General features: G+C 40.8%; 1 protein-coding gene across 1 annotated transcript; it reads right to left on the bottom strand.

The window, feature by feature from the left end:
- Positions 1-1,694: 1,694 nt before the first annotated feature.
- DDX21 (DExD-box helicase 21) lies at positions 1,695-11,440 on the bottom strand. Its single transcript, XM_069980433.1, has 17 exons — positions 11,303-11,440; positions 9,603-9,734; positions 9,320-9,514; positions 8,854-8,997; positions 8,338-8,413; positions 7,661-7,839; positions 7,394-7,511; positions 6,911-7,096; positions 6,456-6,604; positions 5,506-5,658; positions 5,253-5,414; positions 5,040-5,159; positions 4,605-4,678; positions 4,191-4,350; positions 3,795-3,929; positions 2,684-2,728; positions 1,695-2,062 (listed from the first exon to the last, which is right to left on the bottom strand). The coding sequence occupies exons 1-17, from the start codon at positions 11,354-11,356 to the stop codon at positions 1,856-1,858; spliced, it is 2,289 nt and encodes a 762-aa protein (XP_069836534.1). The 5' UTR covers positions 11,357-11,440; the 3' UTR covers positions 1,695-1,855.
- Positions 11,441-11,866: the final 426 nt, after the last annotated feature.

The following is an 11,866-nucleotide window of genomic DNA, read 5'->3' on the forward strand; positions in this document are numbered from 1 at the left end:
AGTGCTGATGTCAGAGGAGAGAGCCCGGGATGTGAATGTAAATTAACTCTTTGTTGTCCTGTTTTTGCTGCCTTTACTTTCTCTCTCCATATGAAAACCATGAAGACAGGGGGGAGAGCTTCAAACTGCTTTTTCATGATAAAAAAAGCTTTTTTCGGCTAATAAACCAAATTACAAAGTTTCTTAAAATCGCCTGGACTGTTTTCTGCAACAAAAATTTTAACGACAGTGACACTTTAAGTCTTCCAATACTTACTGGCACCAGCTGATTTGAAATTTTGTTTTTTGCTGTACTACCCTCTCCACAAGTATGGGCAGTATAAGACTGTACTCACTCAGCTGTTGATGGCTTTTCCTTACGGTGTGTGTACACAGGCAGATTTATCTGACAGATTTTGGAAGCCAAAGCCAGGAATGGATTTGAAAAGGAGAAATCTCAGGCTTTCCTTTATGACCTGTTCCCTGTTTATAGTCTGTTCCTGGCTTTGGCTTCAAAAATCTGTCAGTTAAATCTGTCTGTGTAAACACACCATTATTGGGGAACATATAAGAAGTGAGGGGTGGGGAAGTCTTGCGAGTACAGAAGCAAGCACTTAATACGCACTTAGCACTTGTATTATTAATTTCTGCAAAGTTGCTTTAACTACCGATAACCCTTATTGCTGTACTACTTCCCCTGCCTTAGGATGCGTTCACACAACAGATACGCAGCAGATTTCTTGCTGCGAATTCGCAGCGGATTCCTGCCCTGTACACTCTATGGGCAGACAAACTCGATGTCAGCAGCCGGCCCAGTTAACACCCCCCCCCCATGCCCGGAGTACCCCTTTAAAGAGAATTTGTTAGCACTGAAACCCAACCCGAGTTGCTGACAGTGTTATATAGGTCACAGCACCCTATTCAACATGGTACCTGTAGCTTATCCACGCATGTGGCAGAAAATGTGCAATCTTATTGTAACCAAAGTGTCAAAGAGGAGTTGCGGCTCTGGCCGTGCCTCTGTCATGCCTTTTGAATAATAATTTCATATCATCCCCAATTCCTGTGCTGCTGATTGCGCACACATCCCAAGTCCTAAATTCACTCAAACGCCGTAGCCAGGAAGAGCGGCGCATGCGTGCTGAACAGTGAAGCTTACTTCAGTTGATGTGCTTGTGCCACCTAAATGACTTTAGGACATGTGCAGGTAATTATTAATCAAAAGGAGGAGGCATGACCGAGCCGCAACTCCTCTTGGACACTCGGTCACATTAAGATAGCACGTATTCTGCTATGGACGGATAAGCTACAGGTACCATGTGAAATAGGGTGCTGTGACCTATATAACATTGTCAGCAACTCTGTTCTGAGTGCTGAGAGATTCCCTTTCATTCACCTTAAGTCAATAAGGTGAACACAGATTGAACAGTGCAGGGATGTTCATACATTAGAGCTCTGCCCACATCCTCTGTCAGGCACAGCATTAAAAGCGCTGAATACCTGACAATGCTGAAGCTGCATGGTTTCTCACATACCCTAAGGAAGATCCTCCCTGGTGATGGCACACTGTTAGTGTTCCTGTTTCATAGCAACACAAATATTTATAATTTCTATAGCACCAAAGCACCCTGGACATTCATCTCTCATATATACACAGTAACACTTTCTAATTTCTGCAAATGACATATCTATTATATGTATCTACCGCACACACATTTACTTCAATAGAAGATTTTTAATATATCGGCAGGGTAATACAGCTATACATGGCATAAAAATGAAGTGGCAGGTTTAGTAACTGATGGTGCATCACTGGTGCATCACTGGCCCTTAAGTGAATAAGTTAAAAAAATAACTAGCAAATTCATGGCGTCCATTAGCGTCTTCTAAATCCTCCACCTCTGTTTCCTCCTCTCTGGAATGAATTTCTATTGCCACCGCCACCACGTCTTCTGTCAAATGATCGTCCTCCTCTTCCTCTGCCTCCAGAACTCCTGCCATCCATGTCCCTTCTTGATTCCTGAAGTTCAGGTAATTCTGTTGCGACTGAAAGAGTCCAGCGTCTTGAATTGGTCCAGGCATCCTGAAAGAAATTAACAGTAAATTAGACTAATATGTTCATAATGGCAATAAAATGCCATATTAGATCTGGAATCGTGCTGTATCACTTTTTCTTACAGTGATTTACTACTTAACCCATGCAGAGCATAGGCAAGATGCATGATCAGGACAGGATAGATTCTATATATTTGCTGTATTAATGACAACTCTCCTCTTAAAGGGTTTAGCCTATAAGTATCTGTTCAATGGGGGTCTAATTGCTGGAACCCCCACTGATAATACGGCTCCTGTTCTTATGATTATTGGTGGTCCCAGCAGTTGAAACCCTATTGACCAGAAACTGCCACTCCCTTTAAGTCATAAAGGATTCACCTGCTATCCATAAAATAGAGGATAAGTATCTAATCAATAAGGAACCAACCAATAGGAACACCACTGATCATAAGAACAGGGATGAGACCCCTATAGATACTTATCCCTCTCATCCTGTGCATAGGTGGTAAGTTATAATGTTGGAATGACCCCTTTAACATTTCAAGCCTTCACATAAGAGGATAAAAGCTGTCAACTCTACATTGTTTTATTTGATAGCGTGTTGTAAAACAACCAGACACGTCAGACTTTAATAATATCAATTACTTACTTGCATAGCCTTAAGAGTTTCTGGCTGAACATCAAAACACACCCCCTGTTGGAAGAGACAATAGTTATTATGACTTGAAAAGAAGCCTTCACATGAACATATGCAAAGGGTTGGACTGCAAGTTTTCTCTAACACCAGTTCAGTTCATAATGCTTTGGGCTTATGAATGTCACTTAAAGTGGTCCTCTACTCAGGACCCCATACTACCAGCAAGTGCCTATGCCAAAAAAGGACTCCATATTGTACATGGTTACTCCCAGTATAATAGTAAATCCAGTTGGACACATAATTCACTGCTTAATAGTTCTTTATTGCAAAAGAATGCAGAAAGTACAAAAGATCCATTTACAAACTGCATACAAAGTGTATCGCCCCAGAGCTCAGGATGGGCCGGGTCCAGTCTTCACGCTGCAGCGCTTTTCGGCAGGCAAAGTCCATAGGAGAAGCTCACCCTTCAGGGAACAAGACAGGGACGTCAGACGCCGCTATGTTTCGTAGCGACATCTAACGTCACCGTTTTGTTTCCTTGAGAGTGAGGCATGAAGACCGGCCCCGGCCCATACCGAGCACTGTGGTGATACATTTTGTAAATGGATCTTTTGTACTTTTTGCATTCTTTTAAAATAATGAACTATTAAGCAGTGAAATGTGTCTGACTGGATTTACTATTATACTGGAAGTTTGTGGACACTATTCACACAGTGCGGTCATTGGCAGTTTTACTATAGATTTGTGTACATTGTTACTCAACGTTAACATGTCCCTTGCAAAACTACAAGTGCTCTGCCGAATAGGAGTATAATTCGATAACCTGATCATTCAGCAGCCAGACGGCTAGTAATCAGTTCATCAGAATGAGCTGTCATGCACAGATTCTTATAGAAGTCATTTAACAAGCGTTTTTTTCCATTTAGAAAACCACTTGTTAACAGTGGAGGGGTCCTACATTACCCAGCCAACCCACCTATGTGACTAGACACTACGTGATGCCCATAAAGTGGTACTGCTGTTTTAAACGGACACCTCTAAAAATTCGATGTTGTTGAAAACCTTTTAAGTTTAAGCCACTACCTTAACCAAACAATCGTCTGTTCCATACTGCAAAACTTACCATGGCGTTTTTCAGAAGGCACATTCTGTGTATTTTCGAATCAATGTCGTCTCCCATTTGCTCCTTAATTGCACGCCAGACATAGGATAGAGTGTGGATGGCCACTGAACTCTCCAATAGCACTGTAACATAGCCCTAAAACAGGAATACACACACAGTAGGGTTAAGTACTTGGAGTACTGTCATGCATAAATGTGGCCACCTTATCAGACAGCTATTACAGAGTTCCTTATGACATCATTTATCAAACAAAGCGATTTATATACTACCGTATACAAGCAATTCATTACATAAAAGTCTGCCTACGGCCACGTGTACAAGTTCAGGAGAATCAAGTTTTGGATACAGATTTTGCACCCAATTCCTGACAATCCACTGTTAACATAGGTTCCTCACCGACTCCATGTTAAGAAGTGATCGTTGCGTCAGGGATGAAGCCCCAGAAATATGAGCCAATGCTGCTGCCAATGCATTTACAGCTCCCTTCTTCTCAATAAGCTCTTCAGCATATGTCTTAAAATGTTCAATGACGTCAACTGGAACAGTGTCCAATGACCTGGAGGAAGATAGGTTAAAGGATCACAAGTGTTATTCATATGTAGTGAATGCGACATCTGACACCTTGTAAGAACTACAATCAAATCAAAGTGTATTACCCAGGAGTTCCCTAAGATTCTATACAAGGAGATCCATTAGCACACCAGTAACTTCATGTACATCTGCCAAGTGCTCACCCCACTTACACTAACAATTTAATTCCCCTTGGGAGAAAACTATTTACTATGGAGTAGAAAATATACATATATTTACTTGATGGCATCGGCACTGGATGACTTGGCAACATTTAATATGGATGGGATTCCAACTCTCTTGAATGTGATTCCCTAGAAGAAAACAAATAAAGGGTTACTTTGCATATGCATGGAGAAAACGAACATTAATGCTTCTGCAACAGAGAGGCATTTTCAATGCAACAGTTTTTTCCCCAGTCACTTCTCTAACGTGCACCTCTGCCCCATTTACTTCTGTTGGTGCAAGAAAAAGCCACAAAACAGGTGCATCATCTTTCATTTCAGCTTTTCCCCCTGCTAACTACACAGAACTAGATTTTAAAAATCTTATTCGCATATCGAGGAATTTTGAAGGTTAATCAGTATAGTCTACAATTATAAGACTGGTTATCAGTCTGGTATCTGTTGTACACATTCACTCTGCAGAGCAATTATTTTATTAAGTTTTACATACCGTACTCTTCTCAACACTGTGTAAGTAATATCTGTCTCTGGGTTCATAAAGAGAAATGCAGATTCCTGTGCGTCCTGCTCTGCCTGTGCGTCCTGAACGGTGGACATAAGAATCTGCTTCCTGTGAGAACACGTATACATTAACACAAAGTCACTTTTCTCACTGTCCCCCAGCTACATTAAAAATATCTACCATACAATTAAAGCTCCTTACCTTTGGTGCAGAATATAACACAACAAGGTCAACTTCTGGAATGTCTAGACCACGGGCAGCAACATTGGTTGCTATTAAAACGTTAAAAGATCCATTTCTAAAGCCTTTCAGGATCACTTCACGCTCCTTTTGTTGAAGATCTCCATGTAATGCTTTGGCAGTCTGGGGAAAATAAAATCAATTTATGTATGAGAAGTCCAGTTACTACCCTGGCTCAACTGAGGTATATTTTCAGAACATAAGGCATGCTAACCTGTTTCAGTGAGCCGCAATTTGTTGATAACTCATGAGCTTCCAACTTGGAGTCACAGAAGACAATGGTTTTGCCATGGCTTCCACTGTATACCTGAATAACATCTCCAAGGACAACTGGTTTCTGGTATCTGTTACACTCAATTGCCAAATGCTGCAAGGAAAAAAAAAAAAAAAAAAAAAAAAAAAAAAAAAAAAGGAAGGGGGGGGGGGGGGGTGAGCACTTGAATATACACTTCTACAATTAAGAGAAGTTCACTTCACAAGTGCAGTCAAGCACTGCACAAGGTCGCTAAGGAGTCTATATACCTGGAAAACCGTGGAGGGACACCACCCTATTAAACCTCATGCACAGATTAAAAACAAAAAAAATGTGGGGAGAAAAAAAAAAAAAAAAAAAAAAAAAAAAAAAGGCTGGCAATTTTTCATAGTTCTGAAGTACAAGACTATAGGTACCAACTCCCTGCACAACCAAAATAAAAGGACAACTGCTCCCACCCTGGAGGAATCTGGACCTGCAATGATCAGCTGATTTTCAGCAGGCCCTCATTTAGAAGAAGAAAAAAAAAAGGTGGGGGCTGTACTGATAGTAGGGCTGGGCGGTATACCGCAAAAATACTGATACTTTTTTTTTAACTTTATTGAAACAAACTATCCCCAGTTTGGCACGGCCAAGTAGGTGTGGCTTGTAAAAGGGTGTGGCTTACGAAGGGGGCATGTCATAGTTATCATCCAATTATCCCAGCTACATATGTGATAAACCGCAAAATTAATTTAGGCCAATATCGCCCAGCCCTAACTGATAGGTAACTTATTGAAGAGAACCATTTTGAAACCACCATTTCCTCAAATATATATTTATGCCTAAATGGTAAAAACTTGAATGCGAGATCAGATCTCATGTAAACAATGTATACTGTGTTCCAGAAATATATAAAAAAAAAAAATTACCTCAACAGTAATGGCAGCCCTCTGACTACGGTGTCCCACAAGGTCAATTTTTTCATAGGCTCGTCTCATGTACTTCTTAGCAACATTATAGATCCAATCGGGGCAGGTTGCAGAGAAAAGAAGAGTCTGTGGATTCTCATCTGGACTTTCTAAACAGAAATGTAAAATACATCTTAACTTCTAGCCAATTACAACTGTAGTATTAGATCTTGATAGTTCCCTTTAATGGAAGTATCAGCAGGTTAGACAAATCTAACCTGCTGATAGCCCCCTATTGTACAAGAGGTGCCGAGGATGAAGGCAAGACACATACTTTCCTCCACAGCTCCTGTCTAACCTGCTGATGATTTCCCATTAAACCAAGTCTTATTAAGTATCCCTAATAAATGAATGAATTGCTGTATACAGAAAACATGCAGATTTCTATGACAAAAGCCACAAGCATTTTTACATACCAGGTTTATAACGGACAGATAATATTTCTTCAACTTGTTCTGCAAAACCCATGTCAAGCATCATGTCAACCTCATCCAACACCACATGTTTCAGAGCAGTGAGATTCAGCTTGTAGTTCTGGATGAGATCTCTTACACGGCCAGGGGTACCAACTAGAATGTCAATACCAGTTTTTATGGCAAATACTAGAAAGGAGAAATATTTAAAAAAAAAAAAAAAAAAAAAAAAAAAAAAAAAGAAAAAAGAAGGATATATAGTCAGTGTTTTTTCTACAAAAACCCAACAGCAGCCTCCACAAGCGTCAAGTGAGTTTTATTAGAGAAGACTTTGAAAAGACATATTTGAAACAAAGGAGACATAAAAGCTTTATAGCTTAAGTCAGCAGTAAAAAGGGACATCAGTAAACATAAATACAACCTAAAAACCCAACAGTATTATACAAAAAGGAGCCATGGCAAGAAAATCAACACGCCAATCCTCACCTTGCTGCTGGTAGGACGACCCTCCATAGAAACAACAGGTCTTCAGCTTTTTAGAGATGCAGCGAATTTCATTAGTTATCTGAATTGCAAGTTCTCTAGTCGGTGTAAGGATAAGAACCTAAGAAAGAGGCAGTAATCTTCTATTAGTCCATTAACTTAATGTAGCCTCATAAGAAAAATGGATACAAGATTCTAGAGTGTATTTAATACTCTATTTATTGCAAGTTATATGGTTCTATTTAGAAAGGCACAGCCCAGTAGTCTTACCCTGGGAGGTCGTCCTTGCCCCAATGGGCTTTTATCTTCGATAAGTTTCTCAATCACAGGAATAGCAAAAGATAAGGTTTTGCCTGTACCAGTGCGAGACTGGACTACAACATCTTTACCAGTGTAGGCAGTTTGGAAGGTTTTGGCTTGAATAGGGAACAGGTAAGTGACTCCTTTAGCTGTAAAACAAGACAAATTGAATGAGATCACTCCTTTGTTTCTTAAAGCATCACTAACATCCCTCTGTACAGATGTTCCAGAGACATACTCCTGGGTAGCAAGGATCACTGCAAACCGGTCCTCTCCAGTATATGTGCTCTTAGTAGTCACTGATATTTATGAAGGAGGAGGGTGACCCCCCACGGCTAGATATATGCTAGTCCTAAATAGGACATCTTCTAAATCACTAGAACTCCCATTACACCAGTATAGTAAAAACAGTGTAGGAGAGGAGAGCAGTAGATCTTCATTCACACCAACACGCCTCTCCTGCAGGGGATTACACAGAAGTTTGGAACCAGCCCCAGGGCAACATTTTCAGTGTTTCCATCAAAGCATACAAGTGACATGCTTGTTGGAGAACCATATAGAGACTTGCGTCCCAACCAGTGCTATTAGCCAATCACACTCTCCCCGATACAGTTTTTAAAGTCAATATAAAGCATGAGAAGCTTTACCTTTCAGATTTTTAACAGTTTCTTCACTAATAGGAAATTTAGAGAAATCGCCAGCTGCTTTTTCCAAGGCAGTCTCCTACAAAAAGAAAAAAACAGAAATTATTAAATTAATAGATTATGCCAACAAGAAGAGATTACTACTATAGACAGCCCATCAGCAGCACAGTTCCCTATAACTGAGGGCATCATTAATTTAAGAGGATACAATGATGCCTAGGTTTCTTCTGCAGGGAAACAGAACAGTTACTACCAGGTTTTCACACAAATAGCCATGCATTCCTAGGCATGCCAGCAGAGGACACTTTGTGATCAGCGGATTGTCAGGGATATCAAATCATAGGCCTACTGTAAAATTTAATACAATTGCTTTTATCCTCTGATTTACTAGCATCCAGAAAGGCTGGGGATGTGTGGCACACACAAAGATTTCTCAGAAGCATAGACAAGAGCTGAAAAATCCTGAACATGGTCTGCCCAAAACCTGGATAGTTTCCTGTAGATGCTGGACAGACATACCTCATCATCTGATTTGGTTTCCTCCTCTTTCTCTTCTATAACAGGGTCCAGTTTCCTCTTCTTGGCTTTTGGGGCACTATCAGTTTCAGTATTCTTTTGTTCATTCTCATTAGAGCTTTTCTTCACTTTGTCCTTTTTACCACTCTATAAATTACAAATTGTACATAAAAGATATAATCAATTTTGTTGTTTATTTACTGCATTTTTATTGAGGTGCATTGTTGCTCTGATTTTTGCAAAGATGTTTATATGATTATTGTGTACCTTTTCTGTACTTAATTGTATCAGATCTGTGCAGGCATATTAAGCACTGCAGAGGTTGGCATGTTGCCTACTCTATATTATTGTACTTTTCTAATTGTTACTTCAATAAAAGCCTTTAATAACAAAAAGTATAATATACACACACTCTGTATCTAACTTACACTGCATGAATAGTACATCAGCACTGGGTGTATAACTTTACCTTTTTGCCATTAATCTTTGATTCAGATTCTGCTGTGTCTTGCTGTTCCAATTCTTCCTGCTCATTTTTTTGCTTTTTCTTTTTTGCTTTCTTTACTTTGGGAGCCTCGGTTTTTTCCTGCTCCTCATCTATTTCCTCAGCTGCTTCAGGAGAACTCTCTTTTTTGGCAAGCTTCTTTTTCTTCAGTTTCGGCGTCTAAGACAATGGTAAAGGAATTATTACATTGAGATTAGATTAAGAATACAAGTGACAGAATGAGTGGATATGTACAATGCATCTCTACCTGCTTGTTGCTATTACAGTCTTCAGTCACTTCTCCGTTGGTACTTGATGCTTGCTCAAAATCAAGTTCTTCTGTTTCCCCATTCTGGATTTTTCTTTTCATCTTCTTGGGTGTGGGAGTTTCAGATATTTTCTGGAAAAAAAAAAATTGTTCATAAAACTGTGTTCCAGGGTCCCTACCACCTATGTATAGTAAGGGCATAACCATAAAACACAGCAGCAGTTTGTAGATACAGGATGGAACTGGAGATCCCCATAATGCAGTAGTATAGTACAACAGGCTAGAATAGAGAAGCAGGGCTGCTGTCAGAGGTCTGTGCTATTGCATGACAGCAATGGTGGAAGGGGTGTGTGCTCAGCATGGACCAATCAGGGCTGACTGAGACAGCAGGGAGCATGAAGGAATGAGCAGGACAGATGTGGGCATACATGCAGCACTCTGTCCGGGGAGAGAGGGGTTACAGCTATGGAGAGATTACCTCCACAGTCCTGTCCCCTGATGTAAGCCCCAGCCTGAAGTGGATCTGCTATGATTTGGAAGGTGAGGGAGACTTCCTGGGTCAGAGTACAGGGCTGTAGACCACGCTATGCAGACCATGTCCTTCCTTGTACAAGGAACTCTCGAGCCAAAGCAATGCTCTTAAACCAAGTCACAATTTTGAAAAACTGTGAGCTCTTAAACCAAGTTACTACTGTATATCTTTTAACATGGGGGAGTCTGTGTATGTCAGTGGCATTACTCATTGCTATGAGTTGGAGGTATAGGCCAGGAAATTCCTTTTTATAACTGTGATAGACTGCATAAAGTCGAGTGAAAGAGGTATGGGGAAGTATGTGGATGGGATTTTGGACACTAATATAAATATTTGAAAATATATTAGATTTGTTATTTTGCAATAAAGCTATTTACATCTTAGGTTAATTTCTGTCCCATAAAGGAAATTTGCAGAGAAAACTGACAAAATGTAAATGTGAACTTGCTGTAAAAAAAAAAGCCCCCAAATCTAACCTTAAGAGTGCGTTCACACGTACAGGATCCACAGCAGATTTGAAGTTGGAGATTCAAAGCAAATCAAATCTGCACCAGATCTGTTGCGAATCCTGTACGTGTGAACGCACCCTTAACGTCTTCTTTATCACTTCTACATACCAGTACACAGGCATAACCCCAGCTGTGCTCAGTATAAGTGATCTATATTCCCTGCTGGACATTAGTCTGAGCTACCTGCTGCCCTTATGGCAAAGTGCAGGAAGGGGTTAAAGTGACATCTGCAATCACTATGGTACAGATGGGAGAGGTACACAATAATAAATCCTCTATGGTACATCATCACAGACAGCATAGAGTTATTACTATATCATCCCAAACATTAAGGGTGTAGGATTTATAAGCAAAATACACAGTATAAGATGTAATAATCACTCTCAGGTAGCTGCGCCAATTAGATAAGTGCAGTATTGTACTGGAGAACTACAAGTCCCAGCATCGCACCTCGCCAAATGTCTGATCTCATGATGGGAGTAGTAGTAGCACAGTATGTGATGGGTAGAAGCCAGCACCACTGCTCTCCAGCACGCACACCAGTATGGAGACGTCACGTGTACAGGACATGTGTTGTGATGGGGCCGCCAGCTGACTCGGCGCAAGACCCTGACAAATGTCGCAGACTCGGCCCCAGCTATCGCACCCCGTCCCCTCACCTTCTTCTTGCCGACTCCGCTCACCATTTCTTCCGTCTGAAGTAATCCAGGCATTAAATGTCTTCTCTAAAAGTCCCGCACCCAAGAGAGAGGGGGAAAAGCTGCGGCCACGCTACAGGAGGAAGCGTGAAAAGGAAGGAGGAGGTGACGTCATCTCCAGGAGACGCCGAGCGCGGTGACGTGTAATGCGGGCGACACTGTCCCCCACGTGCTCTCCGGGACGCCTCGTGCTCAGTTGTTTCGGAAGTTATATGCTATTTATGGTTACGTATTATACCGCACGTAGCTCTGTGTATGTAACCACGTATAAAAAATGAAGCCTGCGCCCACGTACTACCACTTCATGGTAGTGATGGGAAATCTAGTTCGTTTTGGTGATTAGTTCACTATGAACTAGTTCACTGAAAAGAATAGTTCAAAAGATGAGTTCATTTAGTTCAGTATTTCTCTGGATTCTGCTGAGAAGATATTGAACAGTTCTAGTTCATTACACAGAAGCTGTGGCTCCTAGGAGGAGTTATAGTCTTGTTAAAATGATCAGATATAGTTAATACATCTGATCAT

Source organism: Dendropsophus ebraccatus, chromosome 8 (genome assembly GCF_027789765.1).
Source record: "Dendropsophus ebraccatus isolate aDenEbr1 chromosome 8, aDenEbr1.pat, whole genome shotgun sequence".
Lineage (NCBI taxonomy): Eukaryota > Metazoa > Chordata > Amphibia > Anura > Hylidae > Dendropsophus > Dendropsophus ebraccatus.